The sequence below is a fragment of the Colobus angolensis genome, unplaced genomic scaffold, assembly GCF_000951035.1.
Source record: "Colobus angolensis palliatus isolate OR3802 unplaced genomic scaffold, Cang.pa_1.0 Scaffold50, whole genome shotgun sequence".
NCBI lineage: Eukaryota > Metazoa > Chordata > Mammalia > Primates > Cercopithecidae > Colobus > Colobus angolensis.
In genome coordinates, this window is record NW_012118488.1 from 6323597 (window position 1) to 6347100 (window position 23504).

A 23504-nucleotide genomic window follows, 5' to 3' on the forward strand; every position below is an offset into this window, starting at 1 on the left:
GTTAGCCAGGATGGTCTCGATCTCCTGACCTCGTGATCCGCGTTAGCCAGGATGGTCTCGATCTCCTGACCTCGTGATCCGCCCGTCTCGGCCTCCCAAACTGCTGGGATTACAGGCTTGAGCCACTGCGCCCGGCCAAAAGTTTATGTTAATTAATGTATTAAGTGTATTCTAGAGCAAGGGTTAGCGAACATTTTTCTGGGAAGGGCCAGATAGAAAGTAATTTGAGCTTTGCTGACCTTAGGCTCTGTTGCAGCTACTCAACTCTGCCACTGTGGTGTAAAGGTAGCCATCGAAAATAGATACTAGACAGTTCATAAAGGAATGGGTGTGGTTGTGTTTCAGTCAAACACAATTCACGAACCAAAATTTGTTTTCATATAATTTTCATGTGTCATGAAATATATTATTTCCTCTTTTGATTTTTTCCCCCAGCTATCTGAAAATCTAACAACCATTCTTAGACCCTGGGCCTTACAAAGACAGGCAGTAGCCTGGATTTGATCGGTGGGCCACTGTTTGTCAGCCCCTGCTCTAGAGTTCCAAAGAGGCTTTGTTAGGCAGCGTTATGAAATCTGCTTTAGGGACTTAGTACAAATACCATGTCTAAGAGGGCTGGGAGTCTAGCTCCTGTGAGCCCTGCAGGGTCTTTGCCAGAACCCACTCCCTCTGTGGCCAGCCTAAGCCGCTGCTTCTTGACTTCAATGTTGCCATCTGTGCAGAGAGGACAACAGTCATCTTTCAGAGCCCGGTAAAGCTCATTGAGCTTGTTATTTGAGAGAAAATGCTCTATCCAAGTGCAAAAGCTGATCATTGCCTGGGTTATGAGTCTGGCCTGTCTCAATCATCAGGGGGAAAGGTTTGATTTCTCAGGTTGTCATTCCTAAAATTGCTTGTTCTCCAGGTGATGTTCTTATTTCTGAATATGGTCTGACCTTCGTTCCCCAAAGAGAAGGGTTATTTTTTCAAAGAGCTGGCAGAAGCAAAGTACTCAAAAAGCTTGCTCCTTCCCTGCCAAACTGGCATCCCAGCACAAACCATGCCTTAGGGGAGGGTGGCTTTCCCCCATAATGTTTGCCTGGATGGGTCCAGAGCTACTCTAAGCTCCTCTGAGAGCAAAGGAAGCTTTATAAATGCAAACCAGCACAAACTGAGGTTTCTTGTTTTTGGTTTCTGAGAGTACAAGGTGCTTAAAGTATTTTGGGGGTAGTAAAATGGCCAAGGTATCCACAAAAGTCAAGATAGTTCTGAGGTTCCTGAAGCTTCAAAGCTTTTAAAAATTGACTATTACATGTAAAATTCAATCAATTCCTTTTTGAAGAAAAAATTATTATCCAGGCACCCAGTTTATTCTCCTACCTGTTGGAAGCATGAAGAAAAATATATTATCCAGGCACCCAGTTTATCCTCCTAACTGTTGGAAGAATTTGATTCAATTGTTTCTCACAAATTTTTTTTTGTAAAAAGTCAGATAATAAATGTTTTAGGCTTTGCAGGCAGTATGGTCTCTGTTGCAATTACTCAACACTGCTGTTGTGATGTAAAACAAGTCCCAGAAAATGCATCGATGAATGAGCATGACTGTGTGTCCCAATACAACTTAGTTTTCTTTTCTTTTTTTTTTTTTTTTTAGACGGAGTCTTGTTCTGTCGCCCGGGCTGGAGTGCAGTGGCCGGATCTCAGCCCACTGCAAGCTCCGCCTCCCGGGTTTACGCCATTCTCCTGCCTCAGCCTCCTGAGTAGCTGGGACTACAGGCGCCCGCCACCTCGTCCGGCTAGTTTTTTGTATTTTTTGTAGAGACGCGGTTTCGCCGTGTTAGCCAGGATGGTCTCCATCTCCTGACCTCGTGATCCGCTCGTCTCGGCCTCCCAAAGTGCTGGGATTACAGGCTTGAGCCACCGCGCCCGGCCACAGCTTAGTTTTCTAAGTTGTAAACAAACAGGTTGTGGGCTGGATTTAGTCCACAGGCTGTTGTTTGCTGAGCTCTGGTCTGAATTGTGTTATATCTAGAAGGGACTAGGTCGGTTAGGGAAGAGGAAAAAAAAAAACCGAAACCAGCAGAGACCACTGGTGAGAATGTGGAAAAACCCATCATTACGGATTGGAGAGTAAAACCCAACCAATGAGGATGTTGCACTAGGAGTAGGGCGGGAAGACCCTAGATGAATCCTGGCCATGGTAAATTTTCCTGATGAAAGTAGAAAGGCAGCCAGTGGATGGGCAGCACCGGGGACAGGAAGAGCCGATGGGGCATTGTGGGGAGATACTGCCGCTGGCTGGACTGCTCATAACAGTGTTCACAAAGGAGCCTCTGGTTGAACATGTGAGAACCTATGAGTAAGCCGCGTAGGATTCAGGTGGGTCAAAACAAGGTAAAAACCACAGCATGAGCAAAAGCTCAGGGAAGTATCTGTAAGGTGCTGCATAGAATCCTGAGTTGGCAAGTTGGAGCAAAGTTGGAAAGGTCAGTCTATGGCACATCATGGAAGACTTTAAAACATCACTTTCAACTGTGTGAACTTTTTATTTTTAAGAGTCAGTGACAGGTACTGAAGGTTTCTGAGCTTGTAGTACCATATACCCTACAAAGCAGCCAACTCAAATAGTCTTCCTCCTTTACAAAGAGACTATGGTTGGCTGCATCTCACATGTTATGAATATGATGCTAATACCAGATCACATTTATTAAGCCATTATTATCTGCCTGATAATACTGTACTAAATGCTTTACTTTCATATGTCATTTAATAATGCTTATAAGAAATCACTGATGGGGTTATTTTTATCTCCATTTTACAGACTAGAAAACTGAGATACATAATAAGTTAACTTACCCAAAGCCAACCAGCTTGTAAGAGGCAGAGTGTGGGTTTAAATGCAGCTCTTAATCATTCTCAACTCAAGCTATATGGCATCTCAGTGAATTTAAACATATTTCTGCATTTTAATAGTTAAATAAAACACTTTTAACATCATTTCTAAATTGTTTCTCCACTGTTCCCTCTCCTCAAAAATCCCCAATACTATAATTACATTTGTCATCTTTTTATCTTCCTATGAATTATTTTTTAAGATCACCAGATTAATAATAAAATATTTGTAAATTTAAATTTTGTTCAAGTTTCACACAAACCCAGTGCACTGATTTAGCATTAAATCTTAATTTCCATCAATAGCTTATCTATCCATCTATGTATATAATTATTTTCACATTATTTGGGTTACATTTTAGGAGGATATCGCTTTGATGAACACAAACCATATATTTATCTAACATGAATTTTTGGTCAAACACAATAGTGTGATAAAATTTTAAATAAGTTAGGATGAGTTCATGTCCTTTGTAGGGACATGGATGCAGCTGGAAACCATCATTCTCAGCAAACTATCGCAAGAACAGAAAAGCAAATACCACATGTTCTCACTCATAGGTGGGAATTGAACAATGAGATCACTTGGACACAGGAAGGGGAATATCACATACCAGGGCCTATTGTGGGGTGGGGGAAGCGGGGAGGGATAGCATTAGGAGATATACCTAATGTAAATGACGAGTTAATGGGTGCAGTACACCAACATGGCACATGTATACATATGTAACAAACCTGCACATTGTGCACATGTACCCTAGAACTTAAAGTATAATAATTAAAAAATAATAATAATAAAAATTTTAAATAAGTAAAAAATGCTTATATAAATAAAAGCTTAGAAAGAAACAAACCAGAATATTAATAATAGTTGTATTATGGTTATATGATTATAAGTGATCTGTTTTTTTCTCTTTTTTCCAAATTATTTTAAATTGGATTATGTTAGTGTTAAAATTTTAAAATATAATTGTGAAAAATGTTCTTTTTAAAAAAAGAGAGGTTATAAAAATAATACATTGGAAACTAATCAGCACTAATGAAATAATGCCCACATGCAAAAAGTGATGATGTTCCATAAAGGTTCCATGTACCTAAAGCAACTGGATCTCATTAAATCCCTGGGACCTAAAATCAGGCTAGCTGGGGTGGGTCTATACTCAGCTTCTCTAAGTACAATCAATTTAAGAGAAACAGGAGTAGAGGTTCAGTGGATTAGTCACAGCAGGCCATTAATCTCTGCATTCTCAGTTGTAATCCAGCCTCTACCAACGAGATTGGAGGAAAAAAATCCCACAAAAAAAACAAACACTGGGAAAAGCTTTAAAGCAGGCTCCCTAGAGACAGACGTACTCAGGTCACAGTTTGCTTGTCTTTACTTAACATCAATACAGTATTTATCATCTGTCCTATTTCTTGTTGGTTTTCCTTTTATGCCTTTTGCTGAAATGCTCAGATCAGATATATTTGAAAAGGAACCATACCGCCATCCCAGGAATAGCTCAGCATTTAATTATCATTTAAAAAAATCCTTCTGTCAAGTGAATATGAAACATAAATCAAAACTATGTTTTCATGTTGCAAATAGGTTGAAAAAAACATGGGTAAGGTTATCATAAACACAAATTAGTGCTTGGGGAAGCAGGTAAAACTGAGCAATGAAAAGGAAATAGAGTAGCCAAATTTCAGTAAAAATGAGTGACAGTTTCAAAAATTGCAGGGTAAATAGTATATCTTTTATCATAAACGGATTAGACCATAATAATACCTCACTTCTTTACTGCTCTGGCAAATGACCTAGAATTTACTAATGTATTAAGTGGGAAAAAATAATAAGCAAATTTCCTGAGCCAGGATTCTGCTTATGCCACTACTGTCAAGACCGAATATTTATTGGATTATACGAGACCACATGTCTACATTAGAGGTTTTGATAAATTTAAAGTGCAGTTGTAAACTAAAAATAGGTGGCATTAATTTCTTAATTTTTAAAAAATTATTAAAGGAACATATGGGCCAGACCCAGTAAACTGTCTCTGAAGATGATGCTATGAAAAGACATCATTATCTCCCTTTTTATTACCTTTAAAATATTCCCCAAACATTCTAGTTTCCCCTAGTGAATCAGATGCAACCAACCTTAACTGATTATGTGCTATGTGCAGACATTGTGCTAAACATTTTCACATGCATTGGCTCATTTAATCCCCATGTTTTACATGATATTGCCAAATTCCTTCCTAATTTTGCTTAATGTATCTTTTATTCTTTTAGCTTCAGCCATAACAAAAGCAAAAGCCACCATTTATCAAGTGCACTCTACGTGCCAAACACCAGGCTCCACTTTTTTTTTATTTCAAGCCCGCTTAACTTCAAAGATAGGTGTTATTGCCTCCAATTTACAAACGAGGATACTGACACTTAGTTAGAGATGTTAAATAACTTCCTAAAGTCACACAATAAGAAACAGCAGAGTTGAGGTTAAATAGTAAGACAATGTATAATGTTTTCAATGAATGCTCTTCAATAAATCTGTAGCAGTCAATGATGACCCCTAGACTCTTCCCCAATGTTGCACTAGAGGGTGACAAGGTAATCATTCCACAAATATTATTTGGGTTATTTTTCTCATAATGTCTTATCTTATGATTGCCCATCTAGAAAGTCATTTGCCACTTTTCTGTTCACTCAAGTCGTGAAAGATCTTCCCATATTTTCATCTTGTTGCCTCAACAGTTCAAAAACTGGGTAAGTTTAGCATGAACAGCAAATTTGAACAACTTTCTGTAAAAGTCTGTTAACTTACTAAAGTTCCCAAGTTGGAAAGGGACCTAGAAACTACTTACTCCAATATGCTTAAACTATTTAAAAGGAGAAAACTGGCCCCAGAATAGTAAAATTAATTCCTCCATGCTACAGAAGTAGTAGTGGCAAAACTAACGCTAAACACAACATGTCCTAACTTCCATCCTAGTCATCTCTTTAGCAAATCACCTAATTCTAGCTTTCCTATAATGTATAAAAATGTGCTCCAGGAACAATACTTAAGAAGGTTTAAAATTCTAGACCTAGAAAAGGTATTTCTTTATTCTTAACTACGGTTTCCTGTCTCTGATCTAACTTGTTATGCAAAACAACATCTTGAATCTCATAGCTATTTAGGTTTGTTTAATAGATTTTGAGATAAACCATTGCTGAAAGGATCTTTGAAAGATTAGTCACTATTCTACATACTTGCTTACTCTCTCAAGGAATTCAAGCACATTACTAGAGCCTCATAAACAGGTTATACTTTACTTTCGGATATAATACAGTAAAACGATAAGGAACTTCATACTGTTTGACCCAATAATCACAATATTGAGATTATTTTAAAAAAATAATTCAATAAATATCTACCTGGATAAAAACAAATGCCAAAAAATGTCATAAACTAGAAACAACATATATGCTTAAAAACAAGGGAAAAGTTTAATATAAATAATGCTATTTTAGATGAATAAACTACTCCGGAAATATAAGAAAAAAATGCATATTAAAGTAGCAGATACTAGCTAATTGTTCACAAACCATTTTCCCTTTGCTCCTAGCTACAAGGCTAGCCTACAACTCTCCAACTGCTTTAAAATAAGATGTTAATGGGTGCAGCACATCAACATGGTACATGTATACATATGTAACAAACCTGCATGTTGTGCACATGTACCTTAGAACTTAAAGTATAATAAAATAAATAAATAAGGTGTGGCTGGTTGGGCACTTTGGCTCACGCCTGTAATCCCAGCACTTTGGGAGGCAAAGGCAGGAGGATCACTTGAGGTTGGGAGTTCGAGACCAGTCTGACCAACATGGTGAAACCCCATGGTAAAAAAATAAAAGTAAAAATAAGATGTGGCAATGTGACTGACCAGAAAGGATGCCCACAGCTTTCCTTCTTGGCCCACAAAAACCCTTCCCGTGGTCTTCCTCTACACCTTTTTTCCCCATCTGGTGATATTGATGCCCAGGAAAACTTTGGAAACCATAGGAGGTAGCAGAGCCCCCATCAGCCTTGAGATTCCCAAGTCACTACTAATGACATAATTTTTTTTCTTGTGTCTCTTTCCTCTCACCAAGCACCTACATGCCCACACACATACATTGACATCTATTGGACAATTAATGCAAATAAGAAGTAAGCCTCCATTGTGTTATGTCACTGAGATTGCAGAGTGTATGTGTCAGGGTTCAGGATATCCTGAACTGACACAACTAGGAAGCAACATGGGAAAATATTTAAGATACAAAGTTTCTTTTTAAAGTACAAATTGGAAAAGTCACTGTTTCAAAATTTAGTAAACAAAAATTTGGTCTATGGGGAATAATTTTTTTCCTAAATTTTTTTCTAATATTGTATCATATTTGGCATAAAATACACTCATTGATTCCTGGCTTCACTCACATCTGTGACACTAAAACACTTTGCATATACAGTCCCTGTCTTGCAAAGAGCACTGGTCAAGAAAGAACACCTCAATTGAATACATGATTGGCCTAAACAACCAAGGCATAAACACAACTCTCATTCATTAAGTTGTTCAACTTGTCTTACTTTGGATGTGGCACATTATATGTCTTACCTGGCTTAGTCAAGCTCTAATTTCAGCAGTTCTGAAAGCAGATTAAAAAAAAAAAAAGCCTGCACTAACTTATACAGTTAAAATAGCACATGGCTCTCATTCAGCCAATAAAACTCAGTGCTAAAACAAAACTAAAACTAAAAAGCCACAAAGAACTACACCACAGTGGAAAAACAGGAATGAAACTTGTTACAGAAATAAAACACAATGACTTCACTACTTTGTATTCCACTCTACAGGGTTTTGAGTCACTGTAACTTAGAGCCAGTATCATTATGGTGCATTATAAGACTTAGACATCAAGTGACATATTTCTATTCACACCCAGGTCATACAATAGAAACCTGATACTCACCAATGTCTCACTTTAAAATCCCCAAACATCCACTGAGAAATTAACAATAGGGCCCCTTTTTTTTCTATAACCCCTTTTTATTTTTTTCTGTAATTAAGATTACAAGCAAACAACAACATTATCCAATTGACCATTTCCTCACAGTTGTAAAGATTAACCAGGTGATTACAGGGTGAATTCACAGCCAAGGACAGCAAATCCACTCCGTTCTTTCAATTCCTTGGCTGCCAGCTCTTGTCTGGTAAGAACTAGTCAACTACACCACAATTCTGTTACAAAAGGCCAGAGGGGAAGTTATGTTTTCTGTCACAAGACTGAAAACACCATAGAGACCACAGTAATTTCCTGTATTGCTCTGCATCAAGACTAAAAAGTGGGGTAGGCTATTCTTCCTCAAGCACTCTAGTTCAACACTAACTAGCGAACAGTGAGCTTTCTAAAGTGTTGTTTCCTCCCAAGTAGGAACTTGGTAAGAAATATCATACATGTTCTAAGCAATCTCCTCAAGAAGGAACAGAGATGACATGGAGAAAAGAATGACAGTGTGTTCACCGATCTTTAATTGTCCTAGTTCAAACCTTTGGTATGGTGTCATAAATACAAAAAGAGCCAAAATACATTTTAAACAACTATAAGTGCCCCAAATAAGGATGATTTGTCAAATGGAAATATGAGTCAGAGCAGGGACTAGAAAACTATCAAACATGTTGCTCATTGGGAAGGTTCCCATTCTCTGTGACTCTGCACACTCAAAAACCTACATGTAGTAGAAGCAAGACAACAGCTGAAAGAGGTGTCTTCTTCATCTCCCCTCCCTCATGGCCTCAGATCTTGTCCCCTAGTCTCCCCTGAATGTGGAAAAGCCACTCTCAATTGCTCCTTGTTATTCATTTATGTATTAATTCAGTCATTCATTATTGAGCATTTTCTAAATGCCAGGCACTGGGTTGGGTAATGGGAAAAAAACACACACACATTTGTGTGTCACTACATACACATTCTATAGGGCAAAGACCATTGCTGTTTTGTTTGCTACATTGTATCTTATGGCTGGCCCAGTGCCCACCTCATAGGAGGCATTCGTTAGCATTTGCGGAATAAATTAACAAATATATTAAACACGGGGAAAAAAATCTTCCATATATATTACTTTACTGTTTATTTCAAGAATCCTCTGAGGTATTTATTATTATTCTAACCTTGTGTTGGAGGACAGGCCTATGCTCCCTCAATAATTGCAGCTATCAGAATTGTTTTCCTTGAGGGTAAAAGGTAGCTAGCTCTGTGTGTAGTGAGAGAGAGGGGAGCGGAAAGAGAATATGTTGACACATCCTTCAGTAAATGTGTTTATTCCAACTCTGGCATTGCTGCCAAATGTGTTGCAAAGCCAGCAAGACTTGGCTCTGGAAAACTCACCTGAAAGTCACAGGCCTCATTTCCTACTGACAGCCCCTTCAGCCACCAGGCATGAAGTATTGGACAAAGCTAAAGATTAATTCTTCATTTACTGTGACGAAAGTACCACCTCTCCCAGATCAGCAGGCAAAGACATTTGTATGCTGTCTCCTTCATAACCATTGATAATCTCTCCACTGCCATCCTGATGGCCCCCTAATGCAAATGTAATCAAACCCCACACTGGCTATCCCGTTACCAGCCCAATCTTGCTAATAAACAGCAATTGTGGCTTTGTTATAAAAGTGATCCTAGATCATTTCTCACCACCCAAACCTTCCCACCCCAACCCCTCACTGTTGGAAATCCTTTAAAGTTCTGTTTAAGGTTACATGAATTAAAAACTGTAAAGAAGTTACAGAAAACCTTCACTAATCAATGAGTAAGATGATAATAGACATACTGTAAAATTCACGGTCAGTAGGGTCCTGGCTTTTTTTTCCCTAGGGTGTAAATATATGGCAATAAACTAAGTAAAGAGATGATATAAACTCTGTAATCTATATCTGGGTTACTCCAAAGCTTCTGGGAAGCCATCTGGAACCAGGGACAACACTGGAAAATGATCAGTGTTCTGGGCCAAGTGGAGCATAGCTGGACAAGAGCCAAAGCTTTAATACTGACTGGTCTCTTCCTAATGAAGGATGCAAACTGCATACTTCCTTGGGCCTTTAAAAGATGCCTTCCTTGCACAGAGGGGCACTAGGTGATTCTTACTCACAATATTATATGCAAGGGATTACTGTTATTGAAATTATATACCTTATATACTCTTCCGTCTCAACCTCATCCATTACACTACACTCTTTAGTTGTGGCTATGTTGACTTTTTGACCGTCCCCTGAATTAATCATGTCCTATGTCCTATCTAATCTCCCTTCCTTTGCAAATGCTGTTTCATATGTTCATCCATCTCTGATCACATCCCTCTTGGTTAATTAGCCAAAATCTTCCACGACAACTCTTTAACATCCTTGGAGCCTCACCCTAAGCATCCTCTACTAACACTACTTACTCTCCTTCTCTACCCCTCCTACTTTCAGGATGAGTCAGATGTCCCTGCTCTCTTCTCCTCAAACACTTTCTATACCTCTTTTTATTACAATGCCTATCACATTCTGCTGTGACTACCAATATTTAAAAATCAGTCTCTTACTAGATGAAGAATTTTTGGAGGAAAAGGTCACTGTCTTACTTATTCTGGTTGGATTCTGAGTACCTGATGTATAGTGTGCCCTCAATAAATGTTGAATGATTAAGTGGACAAAGAAAACCATTCCAATTTAGGTCTCTACACTCATTCTATACTAACTGAACCATAGAGTGGGTAAAATGTATATATCATTTAGTTAATCAGGGGTATATTCTGTTAAGTGAATATGTACTCTATTGGAAATAAGAGTTGAACAGAATGTAATAAGATAAAACTGCTACACAATGCTTCGTAATGCTTCAAGCATCTGTTTTATGTCAAATAGTGTATCTATTGCTTAGCCCACAATTAATCTTCATGACACCAATGCATGTACAGATGATTCATTTCTCTTAGCCTTCATCTAATGCTAAAGACATTGTTATTATTCTTCAAGTACAAAATTGAAGACATTTGTATTTGCTTAACCTGAAAATACCAAATCTCAAAGATCGGGATAAATGAGGGCCACAAGAGATTTATAAAAAATGAATTTTTAAAAAAGTCTATCACTTAGAATGTCCCATAATGGCCTAATTGATCTATCAGGCCAGGATTTTTTTAATGGGTTTTGTGATCAAGAATAAATGTTGACAGGAAAAGAAGACAAGGAGTTGAGTTTCTAAGTAATATCTTATTACAATCAAAGTAAAAATATTAAGTTGCACACAAATCCGATTATGTCATTTTCCTTAGCTCCCCATTAGCTAGCTCCTCATAAGTAAAAGGTAAGGTCTAAGCTTCTTATTGTGGCTTACAATCTCCTTCACACTGGCCTAAGGTTATTTTTGTAACCCCTATATCCAGTCATTTATTCCAACCCATCTACTCCTTATCCCCAATCCACCAAACTTTGATATTTTGTTTTTTAAATACCTTCTTGTCTATGAACATACTATTCTTGCCACATGATATGTCTTCTTTCTCCATGTTCTGTTGAAATCTCGTGTATTCTTCTAGGTCTAGCTCATATGTTTTCTATAAATCTTTTCCCTTCCCCACTTGTATCTACCCACAACAGAGTTAATTGCTCTTCCTTTATACTTCTATTATACTTTATACACACTTCTATTCTACAGCATGTACTCTCTTGTTAAATACTAAGGACCAAGTATTGTTCATTTCTGTGATTCCAGTGCCTGGCATACAGTTTGCTGTCGATACATTTTTGTTGAACATAGAATAAATGATTAAATAATTAATTGGCATTTAGAAAAACTGATCCAAAGTGTCAGCAAGTATTATTATTGATGTCAATGATGATGATGATTATTTTATGGGAGCAACTTCAATTTACTGAATGATTAATACATGTCAGGCAGTATGGCAGATTCTTTTGTACATTTTCTATACCTCACATTTTACAGATGAGGACTTAAGGCACACAGAACTTAAATTACTTATCCAAGACCACACAGATTCAGAAAGTGAATCCCAAAGTTAGAATTCACGTGTCTGCCTATCTGGGCTCTAAAACCCAGGCTTGCTCTCATATGATGTGTATACATTGGCTAATGGCTACTGTATTCCAGATACCACATTAGCCATTTCACAAATGGTGTTTTGTTTTCCTTATAATTACCTTGTAGGAACAACAACCTTGAGAGGTAAGTATCTGTTTTACAGATGAGCAAGCTGAGACCCTACCTCCAGTCCCCTCCAGTTCACCCCCTACACAAGAACTCCAACTCAACTGTCTACAATCTCAAACAGGCTACAAACTCTGTAAAGTACAGTGCTAGTTGTAGACATGCAACAGAAATTTAAAATCCAAAGAAATGTTAGAATTTCAAACGAATTTTAACCAAGAATCCATTGAATTGATGCAAAGATCCATAATAAAAAAACAAAAGTCACAAAGCGAATAACCATATTAGGATACTTCATATTCTCTCAATTCAGTAGCTCCCTAAGTGGGCTCATCCCAACTTTCCAGTATCTCCCAAAGTGAATCTTTTGTTTCAGCTGGGACATTCTTTAGTGTACATCCTCTTGTTTCTATTCCTCCTTTTTGATGATGAGGTCGCCTCTGTCTCTTTCATCAAAATCTCCAAAATCAATCTAATATACTCCTTTTCTTTCATGTCTAGACTTCTCCCTTCTATACAATTTATGCCAATTATTAAACAATTAGACATTATTCTTATTCCTTTATATCACAATGCATTTTAGCATTACAACTTTGCGTTTATAATAATATCTTAACAAATAAACATTACTCATATTATATTATATCATTCTAAACTGTGTGTATGTATCTCAACTTTGCTTCTATAACTGTATCTTAAGTATGGATCATATATAGTGTAAAACAGATGCTTTACACTTGCATAATGCAAAACATGTTTATTCAAGAATAACTCTCTGAAGTTTCCCTCAGCAATGCTTTGAAATAGGCAAAGCAAATATAATTTTTATTTTACGGATGAGGACTGAGATTCTGAGAGGTCAAGAAAACTGCCCAAAGTTATAAAGGTAATGAAGGTGGAGTTGTATTGAAGGAAAAGTCTTCTGATTTCCATGCTCTTTCTATAATGACTTGCTATCATACACATTTATGATACTTGGATCTCTTTTTGACCTAACCCTTAGGCCCAAGTATATAATGCTTAATTAAGGTGATAAATTGAGATGTTAGTTACTGACTTGGACTAGTAATCAAACCCCTCTCCCCAGCCAAGGGACTGGCAGTCCACACTGACATTTATTTTTGCGCTTGAGATTTTATATAACTCCAAAAGACTTTCTTGACTCACTATCTGGAGAGTTTTATCTATGATGGTGGTTGTCTGTCAGTAACTGGGCTATATGACATCACATGGGAAACTGGATTTAAAGAAACCACATTGCTAAGGAGATCATCAGATAAGTAGTCATTGTAAGGGTGGGACTTTTTATTGGGGGACATTCTATTTCGAGCCATATTAAAAGCATATGTAGTTTGCCATTTTTGAGGCACTTTAAAGTTGGATCTATACTGCATTATAATATGCAATGGAAAGAAAAATTCTGTGAATCCCCTGGGTAATAAGTACTACACGGTTTCCAGGTAGTTTAGTAAACTTTCCAAGCCTCAACTCCATATTGGACTCACAGGGATAAAGTGGGTTACGCTCATGACTCTGCACCAAAGCTTAATGCTACCAGTCTCATTTGTATGGGAAGGAAAATTAAGAGACTTTTCAAAATTGTTTAGCCAAGGCTTCCTGGAAAATAAGATTTGTGCTCAATGTTATAGATGTGCTTGCTGATCATGGTTTTCTTTTTGCTTTTAAACAAGTTGATATGGAAAAAGGTAAAAGCTCTACTCCACCACGAACCAAGCCTATACAATGTCAGATTTGTAGGAAATAGTGACATTATTGCATGCTTACTATGTGATAGAAACTGTGCTGTGTGAAAATCATTGGATACAATATCTCATTTAGTTGACAGAACAAACATGTGGTATGTGTACTATTATCTCTTTTCTACACATAAGAAAACTGAAGTTATGCCATTTTAATGTTAAGATTAGGAAAACAATGTAGGAAATATTCCTTGCTTGTAGAGATTGCTGATCCTAAGATGCTAGAGGCATTTGGGTAATAGCCTCATCTGTTTGATTGACAGGGTAATGTACAACTCAAATGCTACCTTAATTCTAGCTCTAAACTGTAATCATCTTAAACTTTTACTACCAAATTCTCTAAGACTTACGTTCATTTAACCCAATTTATTCTTTCAGAGACATCAATATAAAAAAATTAAATAAAAATTTTTGAAAGGAATCTTGAACCAGAACATAAATGATATACTGAATTTTGACTCAGGTAGACCTGGATGTGAAACCTCTAGGCTGAAGCTCTGTGTGCTTTGGTTGCTATATCTATAAGATTGTCCCACAAATTCTAAGAATAGATGAATTAAACATGTGCAATATATGTAAAATGTGTGAAAATGCCACATAATTCAAATGGTTATTGATGTTATTATTATGAATAAACTGACAAAGAAGTAAAGTTACATAAGGAGGAAGTAGGATGCATTGTATAAACTAAATTAGGCAGCTCTTGTCTGACCAGGAAATTCTCTCCTCATGCTGCTAAGCATACATTCTTGCTGATCTGAGCTGCTTTGGTAGGAAGGGAATGGTGCTCTTGCAGTACACAGAAAAATCATTCTGGTCCTCTCTCTTTAACTCTCTGATCTCTTCACACACCCTGGATGCCTTACATTTTCAGCAAAGTGAGATCTGAGTTTAATGGAAAGCCAGAAGAACTCCCAAATCATGCCGTTTAGCCTAGCTGTGTTGCATTAAGTAGCCAAAGCTGATGTGATCTTGCAAATAAAAGACATACATGCTACTGACCCAGCATCTAGCTAAGCCTGGCCTAACAGTCCCATTTTCCAATAGTTTCATCAAAACCAAATTATTAATGCAGAACCATCAGACATGCCAAGCCCAGGTGTCTGTACTTTAAGCAATATATCCAAATAGGCCCATGGAGAAATTTGGGGGTGGGTTAGAGGAAGTGTTGGAACCTTTGGTTAACAAAACACCAAACTACAAAGCACCAGTGTGTTCCTGAAAACAAATGCCACCAAATGAAATTCAGTCAATATATATTCCATACGACAAAGCTACTACCAACATTTTCCTTCTGTAAAGTGTTTAGACTGCAGACTTCTACTAGCCTTTTCCAGCCTGGTGTTTCTCAGTAATGGAGCCAACTCTATCAATGCTTCAAGTATCAATGTCTGGTAACTCTGTAAGGATTAGCACCCATTTAGTGGTCAGGAAAATTCATTCCAAGATGCTAAAGAGGTGCTTTGTTTTTAATTTTTTAGATTTAAGATTTAGTAGATTCTATGATCACAGGGTTATGTTCCTTTCAGTAGAGCTCAGTCATGAGTAAATTAAAACTGCAAATCATGGAGACAGAAAAGAAAGATCCACTAAACCCTCTCAAAGCCACACTTATTCAACATTAGTGCATTGCATTTCCTACACATCCTAAGGCTGCCAGATGGAAAAAGAATGGAGCCCGAGTCTCCCAAACTGTAGCAATTGTGAGTCATAATCATATTACTAATAATAATTCTCACATACATGGGCATTATTAAATGAGCGGCTCTGCTTACAGGAGGATGAGGCCACACTGACCATGGAGAAGAAATGGCCTTTTAAAGTTGTTTATGGATGTGTAAAATAAAGAGTATATGATGTTGCATCCCTGCCTAAATGTCTTCATAAAGTGCAAATTAATGCAGATCCTAACTAGGCATTTGGAACGCTAACCTAGTTTTCTGTGTTTAGCTAATAGCTAGCAATTTTGCCTACACTTTTATGCTCTCATTACATAACAATAATGATTATTTAGTAAATACATGTGAAAGGCCATGTACTCCATAGCACTCCTCCTGGGTTGGAAATAATCCCCCTTCTAATGCTTCCATTTGAATAATTTAGTTGCTGATACACCAAATCAAATATAGCTGTGACAGGTATCCCACTAATGCTTTTTTTGGAGACTAAGATCAGACCCTTTCTCAGCCTGTTCCCCTCAGTGATTGCCTGGCCAAACTCAGGGTAAGGGCTGGGGACAAAGAGGATGCTGGAGGAAATCCAGAGCCTTAATCAATGTTAACCCTTTATAAATCTTAAAGGTACTCAGATGGCTTGTCTGATTTGAAAATTATTAATGATACTGGGGAGAAGTAAGGAAGGGCTATTTTATAACTAGTCAAATATTCTGGAACAAGAGAGAGAGTTTGAAATAGACATGTAGAAGAGAAAGATGTAAAATATGGCCTTGTGAGATGCCACCCAGTTCATATCTGGATATACGACTGACACAAACCTTTACAAGTCACTTGAGAATTTTTACTCCTAGATGCAGAATGGAATAATAGAAGTCCCACTAGAGGAGTTGGGGTGACCCCAGGGCACATTTTCTTGTCTGCCAGGTACACAACACATCTCACTGATGTATCACAGAGACAAATTTCTTAATAGGATAGCCAAGTCCCACACAGAATGGTTTCGGATAACAGAGTCCCATTCCTTCCCTATGAGAAAATTGGAAGTGAGACTAGGATTTGGAACAGAGTCCAGGGTGAGGGCAGAGCTAGGGTTGTTTTCTCCTATCAAGAATCAGGTCTGGCTTAAGGGGAGGGGATTGACAGGGTTGAAGGAAGAGGCAGGAAACATGTCTCTCCACCCCAATGCTGCTTAAATGTGGCTGCTCAAAGGGGCAATATCCTGCTCTCCTCTTCTGATGACTTCATGGGAAGTTGGCCGAGTCCCCAGTTCTGCAGAAGGAATGCAGGCAGAAGGGAGCACTACAAATGGGCTTTTCCTTGGGTGCTCAAGTGGCAGGTGTGAAGGGAAATGGGGTGGGTGCCTTCAATGGGAGGAGCCACTGAACTGGGGAATACTGCTGGTCCAGGGGCTTTCCCCTTTCCCTCCCAGCTTCCTCCCATCCCCAATTCCCTGCACCAACGAAGACACTGCTCAAAAACCAGAACCCGTCCTAACACACTCAGGCACAGGTGTCCACAAGCCCTACCTCCTTCACCTCAACACCCTGAAATCCCGTTTTCTCTTAAAAGCACAGACAGGCCCAAGTAGACTGAGAGGTCTGAGCCAGAACATCCTTGCTACTGGGAATTAAAAAACACCATGATGTATTTGTGACACTGTAGTGCTTTAAAAAGAAAATTGAGGGGTAGAGGAGGGTGTGCCAGCAGGTTTCAAAGCATCGCAATCAGTCCTGATGTGTTTGGGGAAGGCATGGAGGACATATCTGATCCCTGCTGGTACTCTCCAGTCCTGCATCCTCCCGCAGTCTCTTGAAAGTATTTAGATACCCGGGCAGGGCCCCGCGTCCATTTTGCCAGCCAGGAACCACCGAGTTTGGGAACTTTGAAAGCCAGGGGATGGGGGTGGTGGTTGCCAAGGCTCGGATTTCGGCGCCAGAGTTCTCAGCCAGGAAAGCAGTTGAAAATCAACACCCATCTGCCTCTTCTTTCTCATCCCCCACCACTTTTTCCTTCACCCTTCCAGGACTGCACACAGATCCTAACCACCCTCCCCGTCCCCCCACACCCCCCGCACACACACATTCAGACACCCTTGGGCTGAGAAGGATTTTGATTCTGAGGGCGGCAAACCCGCAGAACTGAAAGGGTCTCGCCACCCCCCTCTCCGCCCCGTGGCTACATACAATAAAACCCCATACACCCCAAACATCACAACATAACCCAAATCAGCCAGTGACTTCGGCGCGTCCCGTACCTGATATGCAGACGATGAAATTGGCTTGAAGAAGAAAAAGCACCTCCCAGACTATTTCCATCCTCTGATTCTCATTCCAAGTGCATCACTCGACGGGAAAACAGGGGGGGCAGGGGGGAGCCCAACACGGCACACACACATACACACGCGCACACACTTCCGAGCGAGTGCACACTCGCACTCCCACCCGACAGCCGGCCAGGGACAGTCACCCCCAAGATCAATATCGCAGTTTGAATTGTTCCGGCAAATCTCCCCTCGGGCTCGACGGATGTGCGCCCCAGATGTGCTGACACATGTCCGATGCCTCGCTGCCTCGGAGGTCTCCCCGCTCGCGTGTCTCTTCTCTTCGCACCAGCAGCGGAAACCGCACTAGCCGCGGCGGCGGCGGCGGCGGCGGCAGCCACCTGAGGCCACCAACACTGGGCTCTTCCAGCAAAAACGAGACCCCGATTCGCCTGGCGCCCCAAGAAGACATAGACGATAGCCCCCGGCCGGGCCGCGCCGTGCAATTCCCGGCTCCCGGGAGCGCGTAGCTCGCTGGCTAAGCCTAGGCAGTCCGCGGCAAGTTGCCCTCGAAGTCCGCCCCCCTCACCGGGGCATGGTCGGAGGGTGGCTGCTGCGCTCCGGGGCCGTTCTTCTCCTGCTTCCGGGGGGCGGGGAAGGAGCAGACACAGCAGACACACAGAGAAAGAGAGGCAGGGATTATTGCCCGAAACCGCCAGCCGCCGGCAGCCTCCGCCGACCCTCCCTACTCCCCAAGTCCGCGCGCAGCCTGCCGCCTCTCAGCCGGGTTCCGGCCGTGCGTCCAGGGCGCCAAGGGGAAGGGCTGGGCCCCGGGGACTGGGGCGCGGTGGGGGCCCACGGACTCTCCAGGTCGCGCGCGCGCTTCCTGCTTCTTTGCTATTTTCCTGGACTCCCCAGAACCCCCAGTTGCCTGGCTTCCATCGCCCGCAACTAGCGCCGCTGCCGAGATTTTCCGCAATGCAACTGCAGGGGTCGTTATTTCCTCGCCTACGGATCCCGACGCTTCCCGACTCAGAGAGGAGGAGGGCAGGTGGGGGCGGGAGGAGGAGGAAGAGAAGGAGGCTCGGCCAGGTGAGCGTCCCCGCCGCCGCCGGGAGTCCCAGCGTCAGCTCCGCAGCCCGGCATCCGGGGGAGGAGGCAGGAGGCCGGGGCGGGGAGGTGCGGCTGAGCTCGGCCATGAGGAGGAGGAGGAGGCTGGGTGTTACAGCTTCAGGCCACCTTGGCCGCCGCCTCGGCCCCAGTCCCTGGCAGCCGCCTCCGCACCGCCCTGGCTGCCCCTGTTACCCTCCAGGATTTTCGAGTTTCTCTTCTTAAAAAGAACTTCGTGCTGCGGGTTCGGCGCGGGAGACCCAGGCAGGACTCATCCTGGGAGTGCTGTGCTGTGCTCTCCCTCCGCTGCGAAATATTGGAGTTTTTTTTTTTTTTTTGCATAATTCATTGCCTGCCCTCTCCATTTCGTCCCTCTCGTGCCCCCCACCCCTTCCCCCTTTCCGCTCCAGTGCCAGAACACTACTTACCCCAGAGTTCTTTTCTCTGCAGGTTCCTAGACCAGGTGCAACTCTTGCCTGCAAGTCCCTGCCTCCCTCCTCCCGAAAGGGGGGAACACCGCCTTTCCAAGTCCGGGTGCTAGCAGCAGCTGCTGCCAACTGCGCCTTCGCCCAACTCCAGGAGGATTCGGGACTATTGGAAACCCGAGCTTTAGAGGAACGGGGTTCCCTTCTTGTCTTTCTTTTATTCTGCTTTTCTTTAGGGAAGCTCTAGTGCTTTGGAGGCTTTTGCTGGGCTCCAGGATACTTTCCGCCAACGACACTCAGCAGCTTCCACTGAAGGAGATTTCCCCACCAAACCCGCGCGCGCGCACACACGCACACCCAGCGCGCGGCGCCCCAGGGGAAGGTAGGGGCGGCGCGAGCACCACCCGCCCACTCAGGCCGAGGCCAGGGGCAGCCGGTCCTCAGAAGGTCTCTTGGGGAGGCGGGCTGTCTATAGCCTAGGAAACACTTGCACCCGGTTGCAGTGTGGATGCGGGAGAATTGAAGAAAACCCTGTGCTCAGGACTGTTTGCCTAGGAGGGCTGGGAACGAAAGGGGAAAGACAAAATCTTAACAGATTTGTTCGCTTCCATCGCTGCAGTGGTGGTTTGCGAAAGCTCAGACCTACCTCTTTGGGGTTACTGACGAAGAGGAGGGAGCGTAGAGGGAATCCCTGGGAAGATCCAGGATTTCTCGGCGCGCTTGTCCCGATTGGGAACTAGTGACGTTAGGAGATTTTGCACAAACGCGGATGAACACACACATAACAAACATAAACACACATACCCCGCGGGGATTTTTTATCCACTTTTAATTTTTGATGTTTAGAAGCTATTTCAGTATAAACCTCGGTCGAAAAACTGCACAAAGGGTAGATAAGTGGAGATGGAGGAGGGGAAGGAAAGGGTGCCGTTCATCCGCACAGAGTCAATCTAGTGAATCTTCCTGTGTTGATCCCAGCCCCCAGACTGTGCGGCATCCGAGGGTGCGGAGTGGGGGCTAAAGGAGTTACATTACAGTGCTCCCAGGATTCTTGAAGGGACTCCAACTGCCCAGGTCTTTTGCTGGGTCTTTTTGCTGAGTGGCGGGGAGAAGACGGAGGAACAAGAGAGAGCGCACAGCAGATCAGCAGCTTTCTGAGCTGTCTGGGCTGGGCGGCTGCGGAAGCCAGAGCTACGCAGTCCCACCGACTCTAGGGATTCGAAAAAGGAACCGCCGGCAGACCTGCCTACTCTTAAAGAAGGAGATGTGGCCGTGAGATCTGTTCTGTGAAACAAAGGCCAAGGACTCTAGGTGGTCAACAGATTAAAAATCTAGGCCCAGGTGAAATAAAACCAGCATTCGTATGTAGAGAGCTTCCAGGCTCAGCAGGGAAAAGAATGAAACTTCAGAACATTAAAAGAATTCCGGACAGTGAGAATTAGCCCATTTGGGAAACATATGGGGGCGTTTGTCTCCGTGCCTTGAAAGTAGACTGCATGAAGAATGAAGAACTATTAGTAATTATTATTGTTTTTTCTTTCTTTCCTTTTTTTTTTTTTTTTTTTTTTTTAGAGCGGGAGAAAAAAAGTAGTCTGACAAAGGTGAGCAGATTCCATCCTGGAGAGAGTTCAGAACCGTGGACAGCGACCTACCGTCTGTGCTTGGATGGAGAAACAACGCTGGCAGAAGAGCTCTCTCTGGAAGCAGAAGCAAGGTGCCTCAATTTTTACGTCACTACCCACTCATTTACTAATGAATTCTGCAACTATTAAGTGTCTTATATGTGTCCAACACTGTGGCAAGATGCTTGGGCTTTGTAATTGAAAATGCATTATCCTTGCTTTCAAAAATTCTGCAGACCATATATCCCTCTATATTCTGCTTTAAGAGCCAATGCTAGTAAAACAATACTTTATTTCCACCCTTTCAGTCTGCATACTCACCTCCAGCATTCCCAAAGAAAATTCCATTTTGAAGCCACTAAGTGCTTTCAGTTTTTAAAAAGACAACTCATATGAGAATATTTGTTAGTTAAAAAAACAAGTTTGAATGTATTGATTGTAATGTGTGAAGCATTATATGTATTGATTGTTATGTGTGAAGATTATGTGTGAAGCATTATGAATCCCTTACATAAATTATCTCATTTAATCATCATAATGTGACCATGAGATAAATGTCATTATTACTTCTATTTTACTGACAATAAAACAATACCGGGGTAGTTATTTGCCCAAGGTTCCACAACTACTAATCAATAGTGTAGAGATCATAGCTGGAAAGTCTAAACTCAGAAATTATGTCACACCACTTCTTTATATGCTCTGTAAAATGAAAAATATCATCTTGGGGAGGTCATTTTGCACTTAAAGAGAGCAGAAGTACACACATGACAACTAGAAGGTAATCAAAGGTGGTATGAAAATTTAATGGTAGTCAATGCAATTTAGAACCCGACTACATTAGTTGGGAGAAGGAAAAGATCACTGGGAATCAGAAGTAATCAAAAGCGTTTCTAATGACAGAATTTTGGCCCCTGCTAGATGTCAGTTCTGGTTTTGGCACTTGGAATACAGCAATGAACACACTAGTCCCCCACATATTGATTCCATACTAGCAGTTGCTAGAAGAAAGAGCCATACATTCTTGAGTCATTTCTAGGCTACCACATTTCTAGAGTAGGTTGCTATATGTTTTTCTGAGAAATTCACCATCTTAATACAGAAAATAACTCAGTAAAAAAATGCATTAAGTAGAAGCCTTTAAATTTAAGTAAATTCTGCCTCCCCTTTTTGTTGTTTTTTTTAGTCCACTAAACAAACCAAAGAAATGTGGAAAAAAAAGTCCATGAAGCTAGAAAATATTCTTAGCCCTTTTCATATTTTAATGTGCTTATTTGTTTATCTAAATAACTACAAAGAATCTCTCCACATCATATCCGCCTTTATCTTTTGTTCCTTTCTTACTCCTCTACATTTCTGCACTACAAATTAAGTGCAAGTATCTTACACATTTAAGAGAGTCTTGGCCAAGCCCACCCAAGTGTGAGAGATACCAATTGTCCTGTAGAAAGCAAGGAATTATATTTCCATTTTCCAAGAGAGGATAATATTAAATTCCTTTGGGTTCTTCCTGTACCAACACCATAGAAGAAGGGATGACTCATCTGACGGTAAACTTTGTAAGAGTTTGACTTTCATTAGGGTGCATTTATCAGAGGCCAAGCACACTGTACTAGAAGACAAAGGAAAACTATCACTTTTCCCACTTCTCTGTTCTCTTGGTAAAGCTGCCCTCAGGCACACTGAGCTCACAATTTTAGTGTGTGTACCTATGCATATTTATTTTCTATGCCACTCTTAAAGAGCAGAGCTAGTAAGATCTCTGCTTTCTTGCAGTACTTAGCTTTCTGGGGCCCGTCACAATCATGTATGCAGCTAGGAAAGCATATTTAGAGCCTTCTTTGTAGACCCAACCATCCTTCCAAGTGATTTTCTAGTTTTGAATTTTGGGGTGAATAGTTGGAAAATGCCATTTTGAAACACATCAAGCTCTATTTAAGGACAGTCCCATTCTCATTTAAAAAATGTTTCTACTTTTAATTGCTTAGATGTCAGAGGGAAAGAGAAGTTAGTGATGAAGCTACCCCTAACTTCTACCAAAAAGATAAAATTACCAAAATAAATGGAAAGATATACCATGTTCACGAATGAGAAAGCTCAATATTGTTAAAATACCAATTTTCCCCAAACTGGTCTATAGAGTCAATATAATCCCAATAAAAATCCCAGCAAATTTTTAAATAGAAATTGTCAAGCTGTTTCTAAAATCCATATAAAAATACTGAGGAACTAAAATAGCCAAAACACTTTGGAAAAGGAAAAACAAAGCTGGAATATTTAAATTATATGACTTCAAGGCTTGTAAAGCTATAGTAATCAAGACAATGTAGTACTGGCATCAATATAAACAAATCAATACAACAGAGAGAGTCTAAAAATAGACTGACATATATTGATTAAGTTGATTTTCAACAAAGGTGCACACTCATTTCATTGGAGGAAGAATAGTCTTTTTAAAAAATTGCATTTTCAATATTTGGGTGTCTATTTTTGAGAAAAAATAAAGATGAACTACAGTCCATACCTTACACTATATATAAAAAAAGATTAACTCAAAATGGATTATAAGC

General features: G+C 40.8%; 1 protein-coding gene across 3 annotated transcripts in view; it reads right to left on the reverse strand.

Moving 5' to 3' along the window:
- The window catches only part of CA10 (carbonic anhydrase X), a 560843-nt gene extending 540793 nt beyond the window's left edge, over positions 1–20050 (reverse strand). Inside the window, exons 1-2 of one of the 3 annotated variants that reach the window (XM_011959997.1) lie at positions 19959–20050; positions 17772–18414 (exon numbers count right to left, since the gene is read on the reverse strand). In XM_011959997.1, coding sequence (XP_011815387.1) covers positions 17772–17832 — 61 coding nt within the window. In that variant the 5' untranslated portion in view covers positions 17833–18414; positions 19959–20050. Of the gene's footprint in view, positions 1–17771; positions 18891–19315 lie in introns of those variants that run through there. The other 2 variants (XM_011959996.1, XM_011959998.1) reach the window with 2 other exon arrangements.
- Between the last annotated feature and the right edge of the window lie 3454 nt (positions 20051–23504).